This window comes from Pseudophryne corroboree, chromosome 5, assembly GCF_028390025.1.
Source record: "Pseudophryne corroboree isolate aPseCor3 chromosome 5, aPseCor3.hap2, whole genome shotgun sequence".
NCBI lineage: Eukaryota > Metazoa > Chordata > Amphibia > Anura > Myobatrachidae > Pseudophryne > Pseudophryne corroboree.
The window spans coordinates 123,220,183-123,247,818 of NC_086448.1; the positions used below are offsets into that span (position 1 = coordinate 123,220,183).

Here is a 27,636-nt window from a genome sequence, read left to right on the forward strand (position 1 = left end):
GATCCATGCACGCACTGCTGGAGCAGTTACAGACCGCTTACATGTAACACTGATTGGCCCCTTCATCTTCTCCCTGATGAGGTGCACGCAGTGCCTGGCCACTCACAATGTGCGCGTTACCCCCTTGTTTGGATAGTAAGGGCAATAGTGTATTGCCAGCATGGTATGTTCTATTCATCTCCATTATTGTATATAGATGTACTACAGGTTGAGTATCCCATATCCAAATATTCCGAAATACGGAATATTCCGAAATACGGACTTTTTTGAGTGAGAGTGAGATAGTGAAACCTTTGTTTTTTGATGGCTCAATGTACACAAACTTTGGTTAATACACAAAGTTATTAAAAATATTGTATTAAATGACCTTCAGGCTGTGTGTATAAGGTGTATATGAAACAAATGAATTGTGTGAATGTAGACACACTTTGTTTAATGCACAAAGTTACAAAAAATATTGGCTAAAATGACCTTCAGGCTGTGTGTATAAGGTGTATATGTAACATAAATTCATTCTATGCTTATATTTAGGTTCCATCACCATGATATCTCATTATGGTATGCAGTTATTCGAAAATACGGAAAAATCCGATATCCAAAATACCTCTGGTCCCAAGCATTTTGGATAAGAGAGACTCAACCTGTATATGTTGGCACTTTGTAAAAGATATTGTACAACATCAATCACTTAAAAATCAGGATTTTGGTACTTACCGATAAATCCCTTTCTCCGATTCCACAGGGGACACTGGAGAGCAGTTAAAATGGGGATATAGTAGGCAGTAACTGGAGCTGGCACTTTAAAACGTTAACAGTGTGGCTAGCTCCTCCTTCACCATGTCCCCCCTCCAAGCCAGTCTACCTAAAACTGTGCCCGAGGAGAGCTGGAGGAAACCAACGTTAAAATAGATGTTAGCTAAGCCATGTAAAAACACCAAGTAAACCTGGAAACCTATAACTGTAGAGAATGGTTAACATGAACAAAACTAGCAGTCACTCCGTGACCTGCAAACAGAGAAGTGAAGTAGGAGGAAACAGCGCTGGGTGGGCGTCGTGTGTCCCCTGTGGAATCGGAGAAAGGGATTTATCGGTAAGTACCAAAATCCTGATTTCTCCTTCATCCACTAGGGAACACTGGAGAGCGGTTACAATGAGGACGTCCAAGAGCGCCCAAGACGGGAGGGAGAGCGCTGCCTGCAAAACCGCCCGGCCAAACTGTGATGCTGAGGCCGCAAAAGTGTCAAAGCTGTAAAACTTGACAAATGTATGTCGGCCCGACCAGGTGGCAGCGCTACATAAAGTAGACATGGAAACGCCGCGGGTGGCCGCCCACGAGGGTCCCACAGAGCGCGTAGAGTACGCCGAAATTGAAAACGGAGGCTCTCAAGAAGCCGCCAAATAAGCTTGTCTGATGGTCAGCCGAATCCATCGGGACAACATCTGCTTGGAAGCCGGCCAACCATGACGGGCAGCATCGTAACAGAACAAATAAGGAGTCAGACTTCCGAATAACCGAAGTCCTATTCATATAGAATCTGAGCCCCCTGACAACATCCAAAGATCTCGAATCTGGTGAATCCGTCGAGAGGGCCGGAACCACAAGTGGCTGATTGATGTGAAAATCTGACACCACCTTCGGGAGAAACGACATGCGAGTACGACGCTAAGCCCTATCCTAAAAAAATATCAGGTACGGAGGTAGACAATAGAGGGCCCCAAGTTCCGACACCCGTCTGGCCGAAGCCAAAGCCAGTAGAAGGACCACCTTCCAGGAGAGATATTTCATTTCGACCGACTCCAGAGGCTCAAATAACGGAGACTGCAGAAAGGAGTGGACCAGGTCGAGGTCCCATGTGCCGTAGGAGGGCGAAAGGGAGGTTGTATTCGGAGAACCCCCTGAAAGAAGGTCTGAACTTCCGGCAGCAATGCTAATTTCTTCTGGAAAAAAACGAAAGAGCAGAGACCTGAACCTTTAGTGAACCCAGTCTAAAGGTCCATACACATTAGACGATGTCGCTCTGTGAGCGACGTCGTCTAATGTTTCCCCTCCCGGGGCGGCCGGTCGGCAGCCGACTGTACACACTGAGCGATATGACCGCTCATATCGCTCAGTGACGTCACGCACCCACCAGCCCTGCATGCAGGTCATGGACGACAGTCCAGATCCTTCATGCATGCACTGGCGACAGCGACGATTGTTGCTGACCCGCAGGGCCGTGCATCGGTCGTCGCTGGCGGCATACACACTTGCCGATAAAATGACCAACGTCGCTCAGGGAGGGGGAAAATGAGCGACGTCACTCATTTTATCGGCAAGTGTGTATGGGCCTTTAGCCCTGCCGAGAAACCCGCCTGTAGAAAATGGAGAAGGTGGGCTAAGTGAAAAACCAAAGGGGAAAACTCTTGTCGTTCACACCAGGCTACATAAGCCTTCCAAATGTGGTAGTAGTGAGACGATGTGACTGACTTCCGAACTCGGAGCATAGTAGGTATAACCGAACGAGGAATCTCCTTCCTTTTCAAGATGGCCTTCTCAACGTAGCCTAGGCAAGTCTGGATAAAGAAAAGGACCCTGTTGTAGGAGATCGTCTCGTAGTGGCAGGGGCCAAGGCTCTGCTACTGACAACAGGTGTAGGGCGGAGTAAAAAGTCCTGCGCGGCCAATCTGGAGCCACCAGGAGGACCAGCGCGTTCTCCCTCTTTACGCGTTGCAGAACCAGAGGGAATAACGGGAACGGAGGAAAGAGATAAATGAACCGGAAGTTCCAAGGAGCCGTGAGGGCAACTGCGGCTGCTGCCACTGGGTCCTTTGTCAGAGAGTAGTCAAGAAGCAGTTGATGGTTCAGGCGGGGCGCCATAAGGTCGATCTCTGGTCTCCCTCACCGGCGGACCAGCTGACGAAACACCTGGGGATTGAGTGACAACTCCCCCGTGGGGCATGTCCTGGTGGCTGAGCTAAATCGGCTTCCCAATTGTCCACCCCTGGAATGAAGATTGCCGACAAGGCCAGAGCGTTTTCCTCTACCCAGAGGAGGATGTTGGTGACCTCTCTCATCGCCGCACGGCTGCGAGTGCCGCCCTGACGGTCGATGTACGCCACCGTCGTGGCGTTGTCGGACTGACCGCGAAGCAGGTGGTGTGCCTGAAGTGTACACCGCCCATAACTCGAGAATGTTTATGGGGAGAGCGGACTCGTGAGATGACCAGTGCCCCTGAAACCGATGTTCCCGGGTCACAGCCCCCCATCCTCACAGGCTTGTGTCTGTAGTGAGGAGAGTACAATCCCGAACCGCTTTCCTTCCAACAGATGAGTCGAATTGAGCCACCAGAGGAGAAACAACCGTGCTTTTGGAGAGAGCATCACACGCTGATGAAGAAATAGATGAGACCCCGACCACTGATGTAGGAGGCACAGCTGGAAGGGCCGAGAGTGGAACCGTCCATATGGAAGAGCTTCGAACGCTGCTACCATCTTCCCCAGAAGGCGAATACACAGATACACCGACACCCGACGGTAACAAAGGACCACCTTCACCAGCAATCTGAATAGAGAGGATCTTGTCCTGAGGAAGAAAAACTCTGACGGACTGTGTCGAGAATCATCCCAAAGAACAGCAACCGTTGCGAGGGGCATAGTTGAGACTTCGGGAAATTCAAGATCCACCCATGCTGAATCAGAAGGTCCTGGGTTATCTGGATATTCTGAAGTAACAGGTCTGCAGAGTGCACCTTCAGCAGCAGATCGTCAAGATAAGGGACAATCGTCACTCCCTGCTTCCGAAGCAGGGCCATCATGACTGCCATGACCTTTGTGAACACTATGGGAGCAGAAGAGAGACGGAACGGAAGGGCCTGGAACTGAGCGCCCTGTATCGCGACCCAGAGAAAGGCCCGATGAGGAGGCCAAATGGGAACATGTAAGTATGCATCCTTGATGTCCAAGGACGCCATAAACTCGTTTTGCTCAAACCCCGCAATTACAGACTGAAGGGACTCCATCTTAAAATTGAATATCCTCAAAAAAGGATTGAGATCCTTTAAGTTCAGAATTGGCCTGACCGAGCCGTCCAGCTTCGGTACAAGAAACGGGCTTGAGTAATAGTCCTGTTTCCGACGATGTGAGGGAACAGGAATCAACACCCTTGCGGACAGAAGCTTCTGGACCCTCTGCAAGGCGACCCTCCTGTCGTCGGAAACTGGCAAACCTGTGGTGAAGAAACGCTGAGGCGGCTGGGTCTGAAAATTGAGCTTGAAACTGGAAATTATGAGATCCTCGGGCTCAAGCATCTGGGCAGGATTGTACCCAAGCTTTCCTGAAATCCCACAGAAGAGCTCCCACCCTGTGATCCTCCAGGTGGGAGGGAAGCCCGTCATGCTGTGGGAGTGGTGGGAGACTTAACCTCTGGCTGGGTTGAGGCTGTGGAACCTCTGCCTCTACCTCTATGGCCACTGGAGACGAAAACTCCGCCCCTGGCCTCGAAATCTGAAAGGGCACGAAAGGACCAAAAGGAAGGACCCATATAGGGCCTCCGAGAAGCTGGGGCAGCAGAGGGAAGATAAGTCTACTTACCCCCAGTGGCTTGTGAAATCCAGGCATCCAGATCCTTTCTGAACAGGACCTCTCCCATAAAGGGCAAAGCCTCTGCCACCCTCTTGGATTCAGCATCTGCCTGCCACTGTCGTAGCCAGAGAGCTCTGCGGGCCGAAATAGCCAAACCGGAAATCCTGGCGCCGAGGATACAGACTTCCTTGGAAGCCTCACAAAGATATAGGGCTGATTCGCCAATATGCTCTGCCAACGGTATCAGCTGATCCGGAGGCAAACCATCACGTAGCCCTGAGGACAATTGTTCCGCCCACGCTTCCATAGCCTTGTTGACCCAACAACCTGCCTGCGCAGGGCGATGTAACACCCCCGCCGCCGAGTAAATAGTCTTCAAAGTAGTCTCCAACTTCCTATCTGATGGCTCCTTCAGCAAGGTTGCTCCAAGAACCGGAAGAACAGTGTTCTTGGATAGACTAGACATCGAAGGATCCACAATTGGAGAGGTCTCATAACGCTTCCTGCTATCTGCGGGAAGAGGATAGGAAGACAACATTTTCTTTGATACCTGAAATTTTGCATTCGGATGTTTCCAAGCTGCCGTCATGAGCGCATCCAGCTCCTCTGAAACTGGAAAGGTCACTGGCAGTTTTTGATTGGTGCCAAACCTTGAAGGACGCAAGGTATCCCGTTCCATCTCCTCTACTTGTAATACTGAGCAAATAGCTGTAATAAGCGCCTCGATACCCTGAGGAGCTGGTTCAGAGTCTCATAATCCCGATCGTCATCAGTATACTGTACATCTACTGCCTCCTCCAATAGTGGCATATCATCGTCAGTGTTGTGTAACACTGAGGTTAGCAACCTCTTCTTCAAAACCTGGGGAGGGGAAGTTAAGGACGGGGCCTGGGAAGGGAGCACTGCCTTAGAGAGCCCTTCAACTGATTTTGCCAGGGACCGAGCCCATGCTGGTACAGTCTCAGGAATAGGAACAAGCTGTTGGAACCGGGCCGCCTCTCTATCTTCCCGAGAAGCCTGCAGTTCCCTAGTTAACAGTGACATAACTTCTGTAAGCTGTGTTGTCCAAACAGGAGTGCTCTGCGGCTGTGGTGAGGGCTGAGCAGATGGCACAGACCCACAATCTTCACATAACAGGGAATTCTCTGACTGTCCCTAAGTTTACTTTGCAGAACATTTCTGACATGTAAATACTTTCTGTGCTGCCTTGGAACTCTTTCCTGCCATGGTAGCACCTGTCACACAGCCACACACACACACAGCCACACACACACACACAGCCACACACACACAGAGTAATAGGCAGAAAGAGAGGGGGGGGGTAGTAAAGAACTGCAGCCACACCCGCCCTGTAAGCACTGCACTGTACAGTGACGTTCAGCAAATTATTGGTGCCTCCCCTTAATGTCCCACCAAACACCCCACTGAAACCGCTCACAGTGCCTGGGATGTAGTGTTCAACCTCCGATGAAGTGGTGAGAAAATGGCAGCCAGCACGCGTAGACACGTCGGGGCAGCCGGGAGCTGACAGCCCATGTCGGGATTAAGCTCCGCCCCTCCCCAATTATGGCACCCAATTTAAACTGTAGAAACTCCAGCGCTATCTGAGCTGGGGGAGCCTGCATCCCCCTGTCGGCAATGTGAGCCGCGGCCGGGGGTAATACTTACCTCTGCCGCGCTGCCGGTCTGTGTGCTGGTGGAGAGGCCCAGACACACGTAGCGGGGTCTGGCCGGTCTCCAGAGAAGAGTCTCTTCAGCCGGGGATCCTTCCCAAACCACACGCAGCTGCGATGGGACCCCGCCGGCAGCTCCCGCGGTGCAGACTGGCAGAGGCAGAGCTGCCAGTCTGTACAAGTGTAAAAGAAAATAAAAAAATCTTTCAGGAGTAATACCAAGAGTGACCAGTTCCCCTGGGCACAAAATAAAGACTGGCTTGGAGGGGGGACATAGTGGGGGAGGAGATAGCCACACGGTTGAAGTTTTAAAGTGCCAGCTCCAGTTACTGCCTACTATATCCCCATTGTAACTGCTCTCCAGTGCCCCTAGTGGATGAAGGAGAAATAGGATTTTTAATTGCTTACCGGTAAATCCTTTTCTCCTAGTCCATAAGGGATACTAGGGACATTTAGTACGATGGGGTATAGATGGGGTACAAAGGAGCCGGTGCACTTTAAAACTTCGAACAGGGTGTGCAGGCTCCTCCTCTCTATGCCCTCCCCCATAGTTCAGTTTAGGAAAACTGTGCCCAAAGGAGATGTCCATACTTTAGAGGAGGAAACATGACCAGACAACAGGTGGTGATATTAGTGAACCAGCACACAGCAGAACAACCAAACCAGCAACAGCCAGTGAACAAAACAGCAACAGCTGAGTCAAACAACTTTGAAACCAGAACAAACATGCAGGAAGTGGAAGCACAGAGGCGGGGGCCCAGTATCCCTTATGGACTAAGAGAAAAGGATTTACTGGTACGTAATTAAAATCCTATTTTCTCATTTATCATCCATAAGGGATACTGGGGACACTTAGTACGATGGGGACGTCCCAAAGCTCCCAGAACGGGTGGGAACGTGCTGAGACGCCTGCAACACCATATGTCCGAATTGGACATCCTCTTTTGCCAGGGTATCAAACCTGTGAACTTGACAAACGTGCCTGTCCCTGACTAGGTAGCGGCCCAGCATAGTTACAAAGCCGAGACACCACGGCAGCTGCCTAAGAAGAACCATCGACCTAGTAGAGTGGGCCTTGATAGACTTAGGAATAGGCAAGGCCACCGAAGCATAGGACTGTTAAATAGTAAGCCCAATCCAAGGGGCAATAGACTGTTTCGAAGCAGGACAACCCTTCTTGTGAGGATCATACAGCACAAAGAGGGAATCCGACTTTTGGACAGCAGCTGTTCTCTTGACACAGATCTTCAGGGATCGCACCACATCCAAAGACTCCGGCATGGAAGAAGTGGCCGAAGCCGCCAGAACCACGATAGGCTAATTCAGGTGGAAAGCAGAAACCACCTTCGGCAGGAACTGCTGGCGAGTCCTGAGCTCTTCTCTATCCTCATGAAAGACCAAGTAGGGACTCCTGCTAAACAAAGCTACGAGTTCCGAAATATGCCTGGCCGAAGCTAAGGCTAACAGCATAACCATCTTCCACATAAGGTACTTGTCCTCTACGGACATTAACGGTTCAAACCAAGAGGACTGCAGAAAGGTCAAAACCACATTTACATCCCAAGGTGCCATGGGAGGCACGAAAGGAGGTTGGATGTGAAGGACACCCTGTACCCTGTAGAAATGTCTGGACTTCAGGTAAAGCAGACAATTTCTTCTGAAAGAAGATGGACAAGGCCGAGATCTGTACATTAAGGGAACCTAACCGTAGACCCATATCCACACTTGCTTGTAAATACATGCAAAAAACGTCCCAGGTTGAAATCCGCAGAAGGATACCTTCAGCCCTCACACCAATAGACTTACCATATTCCAGATATGGTGGTAATGAGTCGAAGTGACAGCCTTCCTGGCTTGAATCATGGTTGTAATAACCTTACCCAGAAAACCTTTTTCAGCTAGGCTGTTCCGCTAAATCTCCATGCCATTAAACGAAGCCACCGTAACCCGGGTAGACGAACGAACCTTGCTGAATAAGATCTTCCCTGCAGAGGCAGAGGCCAGGGGTCTTCTATGACCATGGCCAGAAGATCTGCATACCAAGTTCTCAGAGTCCAGTCAGGGGCAATCAGAATTGCCTGAACCCCTTACGATTCGTTTTGGAACCCTGGGAAGTAACGGGATTGGAGGTAACAGGTACACTAGCTGGTAGGCCCAAGGTGTCGTCATTGCGTCCACTGCCACCGCTTAAGGGTACCTTGTCCTGGAGCAATAGCGCCAGAGCTTTTTGTTGAGCAGAGAATCCATCAGACCGATCTGTTATCATCCGGAAAACCTGCGGATGGAGTCCCCACTCTCCTGGGTGTAGGTTGTGACGACTTAGGAAGTCCACCTCCCAGTTGTACACTCCCGGAATGAATATGGCTGATACTGCCCTTCCATTCCTCTCTACCTAAAGGAGTATGATACCTCTTGCATGCAGGCCCTGCTCTTTGTTTCTGCCTGCCGACTGACATACGCCAAAGCCGTGGCGTTGTCCGACTGAACATGAATGGCTTGACCTTGAAGCAGTGAGACATCTGTAGCAGAGCATTGTAGATCGCCCTGAGTTCCAGGAAGTTAATTGGAAGAACGGCTTCGTGGCTTGACCACCTGCCCTGGAACTGTGCCCCTTGGGTAACCGCTCCCCAACCTCGAAGGCTTGCATCTGTGGTAAAGAGAAACCAATCCTGGATCCCGAAGCTCCGACCCTCCAAAAAGATTGGAGGGTTGCAACCACCACAGGAGATAGATCCCGGCATGCAGTGAGAGACGTATTGACCTGGTACATTCTGCAGATGCAAACCCGGCCATTTCTTCAGGAGATCCAGTTGGAAAGTCCTCGCATGGAATTTGCCGAATGGAATGGCCTCGTAGGAGACCACCATCTTTCCCAACAGGTGAGTGCAAAGATGTACTGCTCCTACCAACTCCTGAATTTTCCTGGCCTTGTCCACAGGAAGGAAGATTTTCTGCCCCACTGTGTCCAATATCATCCCTAGGAACTGGAGATGCTGGGTTGGCACGAGGTGGGATTTCTGCAAGTACAGAATCCAACCGTGGTGTAACAGTAGTGTTATCGTGCGACAGATGCTGTCCAACAGTTGTTCCTTCAATCTTGACTTTATTAACAGATCGTCCAGGTAGGGGACAATGTTCACTCCATGAATTCAGAGCAGGAACATAATCTCCGCCATCACCTTTGTGAAAACCCTTGGGGCCATGGATAGGCCAAAGGGCAGCCCCTGGAACTGGTAGTGTTCGTCCAGCAGAGAAAACCGAAGGTAGGCTTGGTGAGGTGACCAAATTGGAATATGGAGGTACGCGTGCTTTAAGTCCAGAGAGACTAAGAACTCCCCCTCCTCCAGGCCTGAGATCACTGCTCTCAGAGACTCCATTTTGAACCGGAAAACCTAGAGATATGTATTTAATGATTTTAGGTTCAAAATGGGCCTCACGGAACCATCCTGTTTTAGTACTACAAATAGGCTGGAATAATAACCCTCTCCCCGTTGCTGTAGTGGTACTGGGACAATGACTTGAGTCTGGACCAAATTTTGAATGGCCCCCTGTAGCGTGAGGCGCATGTCCTCTAAAGCCAGTAAGCCTGATTTGAAAAACCTGTGAGGAGGAGAATTCTCAAACTCCAGCTTGTAGCCCTGGGAGAGCAGGTATTTCACCCAAGCATCCTGGCAGGAGCTTTCACAAATAAGGCTGAAGAATCTCAGCTGAGCTCCCACCCGGAGGTCCCCCATGAGCTGAAGGACACAGTCATGCTGAGGATTTTGAGGAGCCAGAGCGGACGCCCTGGTCCTGAGATCCTGTGGTGGCAGGCTTACGAGACTTACCTCTGGAGCCTCTAGCCACATTTGAGGCACCTCTGGCTTTCCTTTTGAACCTAGCAGTCCGAAAGGATTGTAGCGAAGGTCCTGTGTAGGAGTGTCGAGACGGTGGAGCTGCAGACGGGAGGTATGTGGATTTTCCAGCTGTAGCCTTAAAATTCCATGTGTCCAATACACCTCCAAACAGCCAATCACCTGTGAAAGGTAAAGCCTCTGCACTCCGCTTTGATTTTGCGTCCGCCACCCACTGGCGTAGCCACAGCGCCCTGCGTGCAGAAACCGCCATGGTAGAAGTACGAGCATTAATAGTTCCTATGCTTTTAATAGTTTGACAGAGAAACCGAGCAGAATCCTGAATGTGCTGAACCAGTGTTACCATATCAGCCAGGGATTTATCCCCAGTGAGGCCCTCTTGAATGTTACCTGCCCAGGTATGTATGGCGTGGGTCACCCAACAGATAACAGGCCTCTCTGAGAGGCTCCTGCTGCCATATAAATATATTTCAAAGTGGCTTCTATTTTCCTGTCTGCAGGTTCCTTTAAGGCAGTAGCCCCTGGAAGCGGTAGTACAATCTTTTTTGACAGGCATGATACTGAAGCATCAACAGCAGGGGCAGTTACTTAGACTTTTCGCCCCTCTAGAGCGAAAGGAAATGCAGCAATTTCCTTGTCACCTGGAATTTATTTTCAGGAGTAGCCCATGGGTCCTTGAGAAGATCATCTAGTTTCTTAGAATCAGGAAAGGAGACTAGCACTTTCTTTTGTGCAGCAAAAAAGGATTGCGGAGCATCTGCCTCGTTCCCAGGAACATGCAAGACATCTCTAATAGCAAGGATGACAGACTCCACACCCTCAGTTGTAGAGGACTCCTGAACGGCAGTATTTGATTCCAACTGCTCCCCCTCTTCCATCTCAGGTACCTCCTCCTCAGATTCTGAGAGGATGTCAGGTAACCCCCTTTTCTGGGGTAGTGGAAGTGAGAGAGGGGTTACATGGCTGCCCACTGATTTATCTTTAAATCAGAGTAGCCATGGACTGTTGCAACTGCTGCCTTTGTTGCCTAGCAGTAGACAATTCATTGGACATGTCAACCATCGTAGATTTAATAGAACTCAACCAAGCTGGTTCCTGCAAATCACCCCCAGAAACTCCACTATCCTGTGAAGGTTGACTGCATTGCTCACACATGAGAGAATCTGCAGGGGAGGGGGAAAATCTAGTGTGACAGTGAGAAAACACAGCTTTCTTCACCATGCTGACAGGGAACATTTCACACACACATATACACACACACACAGAGACACAGGTACAAGCAAGCCTGCCAAGCCCAGTATGTGAGGAGAGACTCCGAGAAAGTGGGACCAGCACCAGCCTGTATCTAATAATGGAGATATCAGAAGTTAGGCAATATGGTATAATTATGTGTGAGGAGCCTAATATAAGGTTCCCACAGTGGGCTCTCCTCCTTTCCTACACCCCTGTACCAGTGTCTGGCCGTGGAGTATCCTCTGGAGAACCTGACTTTCCTGCTGCTGCACTGAGTGTGCAGGAAATGGCGCCAGGAAGCCGCTGGTCCCTCTCTGATCTTCAGGCTCTGTGCTGGGGTGTGCACGAGAGCACCATTCCTGCGGTACACTAACCCTCAGGACCGTTGTCCTGTCAGTGGGATCCGACTCAGCACTTTCAGGAGGTTGAGGTTGGGGTTGGTCCCCCCCCTCCCCCCCGGCATCCCTCGGTGCAGGTAGGGTGTTAACCAACAGCCTACCTGAAAATAACAAACGTTTAAAATAAACTGAAGCTAAATTCTCTGGAGCTCCAGAGTGTGCATCCTCCTCTCCTGAGGGCACTTTTTTCTAAACTGAGCTGTGGGGGACAGCATAGAGGGGAGGAGCCAGCATACCCTGTTTGAAATTTTAAAGTGCACCGGCTCCTTTGGAACCCATCTATACCCCATCGTACTAAGTGTCCCCAGTATCCCTTATGGTTGTTAGAGAAAAATACTTAGCTACTTCTCATGACCTCTCACTGCAAGACAGTCTAGCTAGGACGCTGCTACATTGTCATGATGTATCTTAGAAGCAGCAACATAACTTGAGCCACTGTACCCAACCTCTCACCTTTTAGACCTGCTCTCTTTGTGTGATCCAGGGTGAGGAGTATGTCTATTGCACTGTGAGCATTGACTGAGAGGGTTTCATCATCCTCTGGCCACGGAATATCTAAAAGAAACAAACATTAACAATAATTTGCAGCTGCAACAGAGAAGTAAATAGAATAACATACTGTGACTTCTCTCATTAGTTGGAATACAAGAGTTTCTCTTTCTGAGCACACATTAAGGAGGGGGATTAAATTAACAACAGGGTTTACTGGGAAGGGGGGGGGGGGGGATGGGGTAGCCTTGAGCTTTTTATCGCCTGGAGCAATTCAATTATAAACCCATTACCTCCAACAGTAAACCAAGGGTTTATGCGCCTTAAACCACAGATTCCAGGTTAAATCCCACCGTTGGCTACAACTGAATAGGCCTGGGCACTACTACAATCTCACGGTAAGCATCGCGGTTAATCGGATTCCCCCTAACACTATTTTCTGCAACGAGAAATACAATCATCAAAACAAAAATAAAATAAAGCACGTACCTCTCTTTAAAATATTCTGGAAGACTTGAGCTGGGGTCTCATCATTAAATGGGGGAATGCCGGTTAGAAACTCAAATAAGCAAACGCCGAGGGCCCACCAGTCCACAGCAGGTCCTGGAGAAAGACATGCAGCAACCTTATATTCAGTATCCTCAACATAGTGAAGGGTAACATCTCGCCAAAGTAAGAACCAACCCCTTTGCTACCAGTCATGGTTGAAGGATTGTACCACAATAATACTATATAAAATACCTGGCGATGATGATACTGTAGATTATATTTTAAACTCCCAGATATAGTCATGACGTTCTTATTTGAAGATTCATTAAGAAAAATTATAAGGAATAACGGGGCAGATTTATTAAGCTCTGTGAAGTGATAAAGTGGAAGGTGATAAAGGACCAGCCAATCAGATTTTAACTTCCATGTCACAGGCTGTTTTTTTTTTTATCACCTTCCACTTTATCACTTCACCGAGCTTAATAAATCTGCCCCAACATACTCTGTACTGAAAACACAAGTTCAGTTAGTATATTGGCTGTTCTACCGACATAGGAGTCAGTGTTGAAATGGCCTCTTTATATCCGTATGACCTTCATTCATCTGATGGATTGCCACGCTCATTCTTGTACCTTATTTAGGTTAATTAAAATGTACACATTGTTATCTAATGCAAACAACTCAACAATAAATTAGAAACACACTTCATAGTCTGCAGGTGTCCATGTCCATCCTGTAGGTGGGAAAACCTAGGTGTTCACTGAAAGGTTTTCTCCAACACCGACTGAGAGGCAGTACTGTCCAGGAACTGAATACATTGGTTCCTGTCTCTTATGAATACATTGGCTCCAGTCCTGTGCCTTAGGTGTTACCAGGAATAAATCATTTTAGCAAACCCATGCATAACATGCAGTAGAACCAAGCGATGTCCAGCATAGCCAAAGATAAAGCATGTACTAGTTTTTGGGCCACACACAGCTTACTATCACATCACTGCCATGATGGAAACAGAAGTATACCCTCAGCACTGCAAAGCAATAGGCCATTGGTTGGAGCATCCAGGAAGTCAGAGTACACACACCTTTTTAGTCAGGTAATTGCTGCCAAGCTACAGATCACTGTATCCTATTATTGCAAGGTTTAAAAATACAAAACAGCACCTCTCATTGTTTGGAATATTTTAATATATTGTTGCTAAAGTTCAGAGAATCCGTAAGGAAGTCCTTTACCAACAAGGAAGGATTTTTTTGGTTTATTAATCGATGCCATATTCCTGCATGACCCAATTGTCATCCGAATTGTGCTGCGCTTTACACCATAACAACCCAAATGATTTTCCTAATCACTACTGTACCATGTTCCACATAGGATTAAAATGAAATCACCACTTAAGGACACTTCCCTTCAGCAACCCTCTAGGAGTTGACAATAAGCAAAAGAGTGCACAGCTTTCTTTTTGGACACGTGCAGATTTGTTATGCCTTGCAGTTCCGGGTAAGGGGAAGACCATTAAGAATGGAATTGTGGAAGATTGTGGAGGTTAAAAAATAAATAAATAGGATTTTAATTACCTACCGGTAAATCCTTTTCTCGTAGTCCATAAGGAATATTGGGGAGACTTAGTACGATAGGGTATAGACGAGGTCCAAAGGAGCCGATGAACTTTACATTTCTTCACTGGGTGTTCTGGCTCCTCCCCTCTATGCCCCCTCCCACAGGCAGTAAATAGGTAAAATAGTGCCCGAAGGATGAAGGACATACATGAGAGAAGGAACATAACAATGAGTGGTGAGATTTAATACCAGCACACCACGAACATAAAACAACCAGCAACGGCTGGTAACCAAGCTGCAACAGCTAACCATAGAAAAGACAACCTGCAGAAAGTCAACGCACTGAGGCAGGCGTCCAATATCCCTTATGGACTACGAGAAAAGGATTTACTGGTAGGTAATTAAAATCCTATTTTCTTTACGATCCATAAGGGATATTGGGGAGACTTAGTACAATGGGGACATCCCAAAGCTTCCAGAACGTGCGGGAACGTGCGGAGACTATTGCAGCACCGGTTGCCCAAACTGGGTATCCTCTTTGGCCAGGGTACCAAACCTGTAGAACTTCACTTCCCCGACCCGGTAGCAGCTTGGCATAGTTGCAAGGCCGAGACTCCACGGGCAGCTGCCCAGGAAGACCCCACCGATCTTATAGAATGGGCCTTCAGAGTCTCCGGAACAGGTCTGCCGACACATAGGCCTGTTGGACAGTAAGCCAAAGCCAATGGACTGCTTAGAAGCAGGGCAACCCCTTTTTCTGCGCATCATATAGCACAAACAAGGAATCCATCTTTCTGATCTGAGCCATTCTCTTGACATAGATCTTCAAGGCTCGCACAGCATCCAATGCCTCCGGAGGAGCAGAAGTGCCAGAACCTGACGGAACCACAATAGGTTGATTCAAGTGGAACGCAGAGAAGACCTTCAGCAGAAACTGCTGCCTAGTCCTGAGCTCCACTCTGTCCTCATAAAAGACCAAGTAGGGACTTTTACAAGATAAGGCGCCCAATTCCGAGACACGCCTAGCAGAAGCCAGGGCCAGTAACATCACAGTCTTCCATGTGAGGTACTTGTCTTCTACCGTCAGGAGTGGTTCAAACCAGGAGGACTGTAGAAACTTCAATACAACATTCAAATACCAGGGTGCTGTGGGCGGTACAAAAGGAGGTTGTATATGAAGTACACCTTGCAAAAAGGTCTGAACTTCTGGCAACACTGCCAATTTCTTCTGGAAGAAGATGGAGAGCGCTGAAATCTGGACATTAATGGAACCCAGATGTAAGCCCTTGTCCACACCAGCCTGTAGGAAACATCCCAAGTAGAACTCCACAGGCGGGTACGTGCGATCCTCGCACCAAGAGAGACATATCTTCTCCAGATATGATGATAGTGTTTTGACGTCACAGGTTTCCTGGCCTGAACCATAGTAGCAATGATCTTTCTGGAAAAGACCTTATGAGCTAGGATGTTCCGCTCAACCTCCATGCCGTCAAACGAAGTCACCGTAAATCCGGGTAGACAAAACGTCCATGTTGAGAATCTCTTCTGAGTGGTAGAGGACAAGGGTCTTCGATGGACATGTCCAGAATATTTGCGTACCACCCCCTCCAAGGCCAATCCGGGGCAATCAGAATTGATTACGGATTAGCTTTAGCACCCTTGGGAGCAACAAAATCGGAGGAAACAAGTAGACCAGCCGGTAAGGCCAAGGCGACGTCAGTGCATCCATTACCCTCGCCTAAGGGTCCCTGGTTCGGGAGCAATACCAAAGAAGCTTCTTGTTGTGTCAAGAAGCCATCATGTCTATTTGTGGGAAGCCCCACCAGTCGCTGATCTGCTGAAACACCCGATGTTGGAGCCCCCACTCTCCCGGGTGGAGATCGTGATGACTCAGGAAGTCCGCTTCCCAGTTGTCCACTCCCGGAATGAAGATTGCTGACATTGCTCTTGCATTTCTGTCTGCCCAGAGGAGTATTTGACACCTCTCGCAGGCAATCCCTACTTTTTGTTCGTCCTTGCCGATCAATGTACGCCACTGCTGTGGCGTGTCCGACTGTACCTGGATCGCGTGATCCCTGAGTAGAGGAGAGGGCTGAATCAGAACATTGTAGATAGCCCGAAGTTCAAGAATGTTGATCGGAAGGAGGGCTCCGTGGGCTGACCACCTGCCCTGGAACTGAGCCCCCTGGGTGACAGCTCCTCATCCTCTCAGACTCGCATCAATCGTGAGGATCCAATCCTGAATCCTGAAACTCCGGCCTTCCAGGAGATTGGAAGGCTGCAGCCACCATAGGAGGGAAATCCTGGCCTGAGGTGACAGCCGTATCATCCGGTGCATCTGAAGGTGCGATTCGGACCACTTGCTCAGGAGATCCAATTGAAATGTTCTAGCATGGAAACTCCCATATTGGATCGCCTTCTATGAGGAAACCATCTTCCCCAACAATCTTATGCAAAGATGGATGGATGGATAGATAGATGGATATTCGAGCAGGTCGGAGAACCATGCGGACTATCTCCTGAAGGGTATCCGTTCAGATGGTCAACCATGTTATGGTCGACAATCATTAGATCGACCACTATTGGTCGACATTGACATGGTCGACATGGACACATGGTCGACACATGAAAATGGTCGACACGTGGAAGGTCGACACATGAAAAGATCGACATGAGTTTTTTAACTTTTTTTTCTTTTGGGGAACTTTTCCATACTTTACCGTTCCAATCGTAGTCCACGTGGATCGTAATCTGTGCCGAGCGAAGCGGTAGCGTAGCGAAGGCACCATTCCCGAAGCATGGCGAGCGAAGCGAGCCATGCGAGGGGACGTGGTGCACTAATTGGGGTTCCCAGTCACATTACGCAAAAAATGACACCAAAAAAATAAAAAAATAACTCATGTCGACCTTTTCATGTGTCGACCATGTGTCCATGTCGACCATGTCAATGTCGACCAATAGTGGTCGACCTAATGACTGTCGACCATAACATGGTCGACCATTCATACCGGAGCCCTCCTGAAGTGTTCTCGCCTTGTCCTCTGGGGGGGGGGGGGGGGGGGAGAGAACACCTTCTGGGCCACAGTATCCAGTAACATCCCCAAGAACAGGAGCCGCTGAGTTGGCTCCAGGTGGGACTTCTGAAAATGGAGAATACACCCATGGTATGACAGAAGTTGGATAGTGTGGTCGATATGGAGCAATAAAAAGGGACCACACATTGATCCCCTGGACCCGGAACTGGAACATCATCTCCGCCATTACCTTTGTGAACACCCTCGGAGCTGTGGACAGGCCGAAGGGTAGTGCCTGGAACTGGTAGTGATCGTCCCATAGGGCAAACCTCAGATAAGCCTGATGAGGTGACCAAATTGTAATATGGAGATAGGCGTCTTTGATATCCAGCGAGACCATGAATTCCTGTTCTTCCAGGCCCGCAATCACTGCTCGCAAGGATTCCATCTTGAACTTGAAAACCTTTAGGTAAGGGTTCAAGGACTTTGGATTCAAAATGGACCTTACCGAACCATAAGGCTTTGGTACCACAAACAGGTTGGAGTAATAACTCTTTTCTCATTGTTGTATTGGTACTGCAACAAGGATGTGGGACTGGACCAACTTTTGGATGGCCTATTGCAACGTAACTTGCGTATCTTTCAAAGCTCGTAAGCTTGATTTGAAAAACCGTTGGGGAGGAGCACAGTCGAACTCCAGCTTGTAGCCATGAGAAATGAGGTCCTTGACCCAGGTATCCTGGCAGGAACTCTCCCAGACGCAGCTGAAGTGACGCAGTCGGGCTCCCACCTCGTGATCCCCTCGGGGTGGGTGGGCACAGTCATGCTGAGGACTTAGTGGAAGCAGAACTGGTGCTCTGTTCCTGAGAACCGGTGTTTGTAGGTCTTTTAGTCTTACCTCTGGTGCCTCTAGCTGCATTGGAGGCACCTCTGGCCCTAGATCGAAATCTGTTCGACTGAAAGGACTGAACAGACGGCCCCGGGTAGGAACGCCTAGCCGGCAGGGCCCCAGAGGGGAGAAACGTGGATTTCCCCGCAGTAAGCTTAGAAATCCACGTATCCAACTGAACTCCAAAGAGCCATTCCCCAGAAAAGGGGAGATTCTACACTGCGCTTGGACTCTGCGTCCGCTATCTATTGACGCAACCACAAGGCCCTGCGCGCAGACACTGCCATGGCAGAGGTCCTAGCATTAATATTGCCCATCTCCTTGAGCGAGTCACACAGGATGCATGCAGTGTCCTGAATGTGCTTCAGAAGAGTCACCGTAGTGACCAGAGGCATATCCTCGGAGAAGCCCTCCTGAATTTGAGAAGCCCACGTGGGAATGACATGGGTCATCCAGCAACCTGCTATTACCGGCCTTTGCGATACATCTGCTGCTGTGTAGATAGACTTTAGTGTAGTCTATATTTTTTTTTGTCCGCAGGGTCCTTTATGGTAAAGGAGACCGGGGCAGGCAGCACCGCCTTTTTAGACAGTCGAGAGACTGATATGTCAACCCCCGAGGGTTCTTCCCAGAATTTCCTACCTTCAGAAGCAAATGGGAAAGTGTGCAAAAATCTTTTTGACACTTGGTATTTTTTGTCTGGATTTTTCCAGGCTAACTTAAACAGGTCATCTAACTCTGCAGAATCAGGGAAAGTGACATTATGCTTGTTATGAGTAAAGAAAAAGGACTGCTGTGACGCAGCATCCTCTAGAGGGAGTTTTAACACAGCCTCCTGTACATCTTCATCTGAATCAGAGAGTAGAGCAGGCAAACCACACTTTTGTGGTCCTGAGTTAGAGAGGAGAGGGGGGGCTGTGTAACATCTGCCCTGGTAGCTAGGACTGCAACAGCCTGCTGCAGTAGCCGAGTTCTTTGAGCATTAGCAGTGAGTTGTGATGACATATCAGACATTATAGCCTTCCTGGCTAGGTGCCATTAAAACTCTTGACCCCCTCACTGAGCTGTGAAGATTGGCTGCATTGTTCACAGGATACAGAATCAGATGATAAGGGAGAGAATCTGGTGTGGCATACACTGCATAGTTTGTGTTTACCAATTTTCACAGTAAAGCACAATTACATACACACAGACAAGTAGTAACTTAGCAAGCCTGCCCTTACTGTATGTGATCGGGAGATAGAGAGAGGAGACCAGCACACCCCAGCTACACAGCCCCAGTGAGGTTGTAAGCAGTTATAGCATAGTGAAAAATCTATGATTACTGTCCTTTATAGGACACGGATAATGTACAATAGCGGCTCTCTCCCTTTGCTACACCCTGTAGCGTTTTCTGAGTGTCAGGAGGAGCTGTGTGTGCCTGCTGCTGCTGTAAGTAGAGGAAGGCACCAAAATTCCGCTGGTCCCGCTCTGGGGTAGCTCTGCCCCCCGCCCTCCAATGGCGACAGAGCTACAGTGTTTTTTCTACTGGCAATGTCTCCCAAATAGCTTATAAACATCACACAAGTGCTAGTTTAAGCCACCGCTAGCCAGTGTACACAGGGGGCTATAGCGGGTCCCCCCCAGGAGGGTCCCGTATGCCTCCCCTACGTGTCAGACGCACGTTGAACCCCGGTTTGTACTCACCACTGTCGTCACCTTCAGGCTATTGTTAGGGGTGTGTGGCGTGCTGCGATTGCGCCAGCTTCTCTGACTTTGCAAGGCTGGTGACCATCCCCTCCCTAACCTCCCACGGTGCAGGTATGCTGCTGCCCATACAGCATACCGAAAATAATAAAGACTGAAAAGAAATCGAAGAAAACTCTCTGGAGCTGCAGAGATGTGCATCCTCTCCTGAGGGCACTTTTTCTATACTGCCTGTGGTAGTGGGCACAGAGGGGAGGAGCCAGCACACCCAGTGAAGAAATTTAAAGTGCACCGGCTGCTTTGGACCTCGGTTATACCCGATCGTTCTAGGACTCCCCAATATCCCTTATGGATGCTAGAGAAAAATAATTGCTTATCATGAGCAGAGAGGTAATTCCGCAATGCAAGAGAAGTTCTGCAGAAAAAGGAGAGGGCCTAGGACTGAGCCTTGCCATACTCCAACTCATAGAAAAAGCTGCAGAAGTGGATTCAGATACATTAACTCAGAAGAAGCAGTCTGAGCAGTCGGATGAGAAACAAGATAGGACTGTGTTCTGATTTCCTAGGGAATGTATCGCCGGTATGGCAAGTCAGTGGTCAGAAGCGTCAAATGTAGCAGAGACCCAGGAGGAATAGTGGTCTTTAGATTGAGGAGGAGGGCCAGAGCAAGCCATGGCTTATCAGGGATTTTAAAAATCCCCTGAAAGCTGCTCCGTTTTCGGCGCTGCAGCCAAATAAACACACATTTCACTGAACCTGTGTTTTTGTGAAATTTTAATTTATTTTTTGTTATGGGCAATTGGATAGTCTGTAAAAAATAATGGTGAAACACAGGGAAGAATCCCGAAAAACCAACGTTTTTCACACCCAATGTTTTATTGTGCCTAATTGGATACCCCCCTTAGCACTGGTCATATTATGTCCAGCTTTGTCAGTGCAGTCTCTGCAGTGTTAAGAAAAACAGCCTGACTGAAGAGAATCTGATAGGATGTATTAGGAAAGTGTTGGTAAACCACTGAAGAAGCTTCAAGGGGCATGGTAGTGGTAAGGTGCAGCGGAAATCTAGGAGACACTATAATTCACAATTCATTCTTTCCAGAATAGGAGTTTTATGTAACATCTGTTTAACCCCTTCTTGTCCTCTGTCAGTACAATTACATCAAAGTAGAGCAAGGCGTTGCGCTGAGTGGACCCTAATCATAGACAGCCTCAGGTTCTAGTGAAGTGGCTAAGAACCATTATCTATGGTTCCCGACTACCGGATAACTGGAAGCATCTCTCAGTGGGCACTATGCATAGTTATGGGGTAAAAAATAGGATTTTGGTACTTACCAGGTAAATCTTTTTGTTTGAATCCATAGGGGGCACTGGAGTACTCTTGGGATATGGACGGCCTCCATAGGAACAGGGCACTGAATATTTAAATTTAGAACACTCCACCCCTCCATATCCCAGAGTACCTCAGTGTTTTTTACTGAGGCGAACAGGAGCAGCTATAGAGAGGTTGACAATGGAGTATTACATAGAACATAACGGACAACAATGAAGTTGACACATAACGTTACTGACAACTAAACAGTTGACACCATAACCAGCACTTGCTAATTTGAACCAGTCGGTGAGAGTGTGTTACCATAAGATCCCCTGAACTTACCAGAAACCAGGTAAAACTGCTCTGGGTGGGCGTCCAGTGCCCACTATGGATTCAAAGAAAAGGATTTACCTGGTAAGTACCAAAATCCTATTTTCTTTTTCATCCACTAGGGGTCACTGGAGTACTCTTGGGACGTACCAAAGCTTCCCCCTTGGGCGGGAGAGCTGTTTGGCACCTGTAACACTAGGCGGCCAAAGCTAGATGCTGATGCCGCAAACGTATAAAACTTGTAAAAGCGCTCAAACGTGTGCACTGATGACCATGTAGCCGCACGACAAAGCTGCGTCGTGGAAGCTCCATGACCAGCTGCCCATGAAGTTCCCACAGAACGTGTGGGTGGAATGAGCTGTTACTGATGTAGGCGGCTGTAACCTAGCATGAAGGTAAGCCTGACGTATAGTCCGTTTTATCCATCTGGATAAGGTCTGCTTAGACGCTGGCCAACCCATCTTGGCAGCATCATAGAGAACAAACAACGTATCCGTCTTACGAACTGTAGACGTTCGGGATACATAAACGCGTAATGAGCGTACCACATCCAGAGTTCCAGAATGTCCTGTTAACACAGGAACTACTATTGGTTGATTGATGTGAAAAGATGACACTACCTTTGGTAAGAAAGCGGGATTCGTCCGAAGTTCCGCTCTGTCATCATGAAACACCAAATACGGTGGCTTGCATGACAAGGCACCCAAATCTGAAACACGCCTTGCCGAAGCTAAGGCTAGAAGAAACATTGATTTCCCAAGTGAGAAACTTAATATCCACTTGCTGTAAGGGTTCAAAATATGAAGACTGTAAGAAATCTAAAACCAGATTCAAGTCCCATGGCGCAGTAGGTGGAATGAATGGAGGCTGTACTCTAAGGACACCTTGCAGAAAAGTGTGTACCGACGGCAATAGAGCCAATCGTCTTTGAAAATAAATTGACAACGCAGATACCTGCACCTTTAGTGTAGATAAACGCAGTCCTCCATCTAACCTTGTCTGTAGAAATAACAAAAGACGGGATAACTTGAAAGATGATGTCGGAAACTTCAGAGCTTCACACCAACCTATATAGGCACCCCAAATTCTGTAATAATGAGCTGCCGTAACTGGCTTCCTAGCGCGTAACATGGTTGGTATAACCGATTCTGGAATGCCCTCTCTTCTTAAGAGTGCGGTCTCAATAACCACCCCGTCAAACGCAGCCGCGCTAAATCGGGGTAAAGGAACGGACCCTGTTGTAACAAGTCCGGACGTAGTGGGAGCGGCCAAGGATCGTCTGCGAGTAGTCCGCGGAGATCCGAGAACCAAGCTCTCTGAGGCCAATGAGGCGCCACTAGTAGGACTGTGACAGACTCTCTTTTTATCCGTTTTAGCACCAGAGGGAGCAACGGAAACGGTGGAAACAGATACACTAGGCTGTACGGCCAAGCGATTGTGAGAGCATCCACCGCCACTGCCTTTGGATCTCTCGTTCTGGACACATACTGGAGCGTTTGGTGATTGTGGCGAGACGCCATCAGGTCCACTTGAGGGTAACCCCACCTCTGGACCAACATGTGAAACACTTCTGGATTTAATGCCCATTCTCCTGGATGAAAATCCCGACAGCCGAGATAATCCGCCTCCCAGTTGTCCACTCCCGGAATGAACACTGCCGACAATATCACCTGGTGGTATTCTGCCCAATTGAGGATTCGAGCTACTTCCCGCATTGCCATGCGGCTTTTCGTTCCTCCTTGTTTGTTGATGTATGCGACTGTCGTCGCGTTGTCTGACTGCACTTGGACAGTCTGAGACCGAAGCATGTGTACTGCTTGTCGTAGCGCATTGTAAATTGCGCGGAGTTCCAGGACATTTATAGACCGCAATCTTTCGTGATCCGCCCAGAGACCCTGGAGCTGACAATTTTGAACTACAGCTCCCCAACCTCTGAGACTCGCATCTGTCGTTAGAATTATCCAATTCCAGCCGCCGAACAGTTTCCCTGCAGTTAAATTGTGTACCTTGAGCCAACAGAGTAGAGACACCCTTGCCCTTGGCGACAACCTCACCCTGTGGTGAATCTGCAGATGCGAGCCCGACCACTGTGTGAGCACATCCAGTTGAAATGGACGTGAGTGAAATCTTCCGAACTGAAGCGCTTCGAAAGCCGCCACCATTGTTCCTAAGAGGTGAATGCACAAATGTACCGAGACTGTGCGTGGCTTGAGCACTAATTGTACCAGATGGCGAATAATCTGTACTTTCTGTTGTGGTAGGTAAATTCTTTGATTTACCGTATCGAGAATCATACAAGGAATTGAAGTCGTTGAGACGGAAATAGATGTGATTTCTTGAAGTTGACAATCCAACTGTGGTGAACCAGTACATTGTACGTTAGCAGCGCATGTTGGAGAAGCATCTGTTGAGACGGGGCTTTGAAGAGCAGATCGTCTAAGTACAGAACTATTGTCACTCCCAGGGATCTGAGATGATCTATCATCACAGACATCACTTTGGTGAATACCCGAGGCGCTGACGAAAGGCCAAACGGTAGAGCCTGAAACTGGTAATGGTTCTGGCGTATTGCAAACCGCAAGAACCTCTGATGAGGTTGCCAAATCGGAATGTGTAAGTACGCATCCTTGAGATCTAGCGCAATCATGAATTCCTTTGGCTCTAAACCTGCAATTACTGAGCGCAGAGATTCCATCTTGAATCTGTAGTAAGTGACGTACCGATTGAGACCCTTTAAGTTCAATATTGGCCTGACTGAGCCATCCGGCTTCGGTACCACAAACAGACTGGAATAATAACCCTGACCCTGTTGTTGTACAGGGACCGTAATCAAAACTGCTGAATCCAGTAGGGACTGAATGGCAATTTGCAGAACCGCCCTCTTGTCGTCCGAGAGAGGTAGTCCTGTCTTGAAAAACCGCAGTGGCGGAAGACAGTCGAACTCTATTTTGTAACCTCTTAACACTAAATTGCGGATCCACCCATCCGCGGATGTCTGGAACCACGCCAAATGGAACGTCTGAAGGCGTGCTCCCACAATCGGAGAACCGAGATGGGCTGGTAGCCCGTCATGCCACTGGCTTGTCGGTGACCTTAGCGTCCTGACGACTTGTGTTGGTTTGTTGGAAACCACGTCCTCGAACCTGTCTACCAGGCGTGGCTGTTCCTCTGCCACGTCCGCGAAAGGACTGAGGTCTAAAGGATTTGAACACAGGTCCAGAGTATCTCCGTCTTGGTACCGTTGGAGGCAATGGTAAGAAAACCGACTTTCCTCCCGTGGCCTCAGAAATCCATTTGTCCAATTCAGGACCAAACAACTTCTCGCCACCGTAAGGTAATGCCTCTATACCTCTTTTGACCTCTGCCTCCGCTTGCCAAGAACGCAGCCAGAGAGCTCGTCGTACTGTAACCAGCGACGATGAAATGCGAGAAGTGAGCTGACAGACGTCAGTAGAAGCTGTACATAGATACTCCGCAGCCTCACACATTTGATCAGCAAGAAGTATAAGGTGATCGTCATGTAGGGCAGACTTGAGTTCTGTTATCCATACTATGAGCGCCTTAGTGACCCAGATGCCAACCAACCCAGGTCTCAGCAGCACTCCTGCTGCTATATACATGGACATTAGCATAGTTTCTATTTTGCGGTCTGAAGGGTCTTTAAGCGTAGTAGCAGTTGGCACTGGTATGGTTAATTTCTTTGTAAGTTTCGACACCGACGAATCAACCATTGGTGGATTCTCCCATGTACATGTCACAGAGTCTGGAAACGGGTAACTAGACTTAAATCTGCGAGGTATAGAAAACCGTTTATCTGGATTCTGTCGTGTTTCTACTAACATCTTATTAAGAGACTCCGAAACAGGAAAACACATTGGAGTTCTCTGTCGTTTAGGAAATACGACTTCATCATTTGTCAGAGGCTCCTCAGTTTCTGTAAACTTCAGAGACTGACGCACCGCTCTGATGAGATTATCAATGCCTGAGCTTTTAAAATCATCACCATCTGACTCCACTTCGCCCTCCTCACCCTCATCTTGTGCCGTGAGGTCTGGCATGGAATCGTCAGAATGCAACATAGGCGAAACAGGTAAATCATAAAATATTTGAAATTTATCCCGTCACCCCAAAATGGATTTGGACCTTTCGCAAGGCTGAGACGCCTCCGGTAGTTCTGGCGGTCACACCCTAGACTCAGATCTTTCCGCTTCCTGATCTTGTCGAGCGGCGGTCAATTCGGATTGCAACCCAGCCAGTACGTTGGCTAGCATTTCCCATGGAGGATAAACAACAAACAAAGATAGCAGCGCTATATGTTAAAAAGATTTCAGCAATTACATTCATTAATTGTGGTGGAGATAGGGACACGTGGAGCTGAATGGATTATGGTGAAAAAGAACAATGATTTATTAAAATACATAAAATGTATCAATAAAATTAACAACAAATGAGAATGATAAAATTACAGCAGAACGGAATCACCATGGAGCTACCTTAATTACACTTATCCGTATTTCTTAATTTGTGTGGACTAATTGTTGATAGTATTGGAATTGGGTAAACTTTTTAGTACAGTCCTGATGGCTGCAATGCCACAGTATAATTACCGCTGGAGGAGGGGGTTCTCTGGATAGCGTCCCTTTTAGTGGGTAGAACCAAATCACTCTTATATCCTCACCAGTGTGCGGAGTCCTCAATGCTGAGTAGTAGGGCTGTGTTACCAATTGGCAAGTTGTTCACCTATTCCTTTTGGCGCAGTTCGTATAAGTCCACTAAAGATCCGGATATGATAAGTGTAGCTCCCAGTTGATGAAGGTGATCCAGAAATCAAAACATCTGACGCGTTTCGCTGCAGAACCTGCAGCTTTCTCAATCTTTTTAACATATAGCGCTGCTATCTTTGTTTGTTGTTTATTGTCTATAGTGTTCATAGGATTGACTATACCTGTTATATAGCAGCTGCTACAATTAGAACACCAGCCCAACCTGCGCCCGATTTTTTAACTTCGGTTAAAGTTTCTACATTTTTATTTCCCATGGAGGGTCTGGGGAGGAAACTGGCTTTAAAACCGGAGCAGAAATTGTATTCGTAACTGAATCCACAAAACAAACTTTACATGTGGTAGATCTATCCGGTAACACACTGCTACAGACCTTGCAGTGATGCTTTTTAATTTTTGCTGGTGCCTTACTCATTATGGAGACAGACAATACAATATACAAAGACAGACAACTACACGACTCAGTAAAATAGTACTACGGTGTCTCTATATATATATATCTGGCCAAGTGCAGTACACGTGGCCAGTACTATGAAATGTGATCACAAATTCCCACTAACACCCCTGCGCCTCCGGTGGAGTAGAGATGTAGTACTAGAACGTTCTGGAATCACAACAGGAAGACGAAGGAAGCTTGGTTAAAATGGCTGCCATGCTTAAACTTATAGTCACAGTACAGGTTATAATCTTTCAAACTGATATATGACCCTGTATGAAAATACTGTGTATATCATCCCTGCAGCCTAGCATACTGCTGTTGCTGCTGCTTGTCCCCCTCGTGCCGCTGCTTCCCCCCCCCCCCCGTGCAGGGGGGGGGGGGGCATTACCAAGCAGCCTGTAATGCCCCCCCTGTATGCTCTATTGCGAAGGCAGTATGCGGGGCGGGCAGCGTTAGTGTGGGGCGGCCAGCGGGAGCCGGGTAGCGGGACGCGCTGGAAACAGACAGTGGGAGGTGGGGAGCGCGGTCCTTTGAAGCGCTCTGAGCGGCGGCGGGCGGGCTGTATAGGGATCCAAGCGGCCAGTAGTATGGTGCGCCAGCGTGTTAAAGAAAACATTGTCCCCACACAGCGCTGATCGCCCCGACCAACATACCTGGACTCCTGTGGTGAGGCTCCGACGGGGCTTCTCTGTAAGCACCGACCAACCTTTCTGCAGGATGTCTTTCTGGCTGTGAGGGTGCTCTTTTAGTGAGGACCGACACACCACAGCTGCTTGTAGCAGCTTGCACTATCCCTGACCCTGGCCTTTTGGAAGGGGGAAAGGGATGTGTATGAAAAAAGAAAAAATATTAACTAAAAAAAATAAAAATATTCAAAATAATTGTGGACTAAGCCACACAAGCCTGTTGCTACTTGAGCACAGAAAAAACACTAAG

General features: G+C 48.3%; 1 protein-coding gene across 1 annotated transcript in view; it reads right to left on the reverse strand.

Annotated features, from left to right (window-relative positions):
• Positions 1-27,636, reverse strand: part of MASTL (microtubule associated serine/threonine kinase like) — a 245,522-nt gene that overhangs the window by 25,179 nt on the left and 192,707 nt on the right. Inside the window, exons 10-11 of the mRNA XM_063921679.1 lie at positions 12,697-12,810; positions 12,172-12,273 (exon numbers count right to left, since the gene is read on the reverse strand). Coding sequence (XP_063777749.1) covers positions 12,172-12,273; positions 12,697-12,810 — 216 coding nt within the window. The remainder of the gene's footprint in view (positions 1-12,171; positions 12,274-12,696; positions 12,811-27,636) is intronic.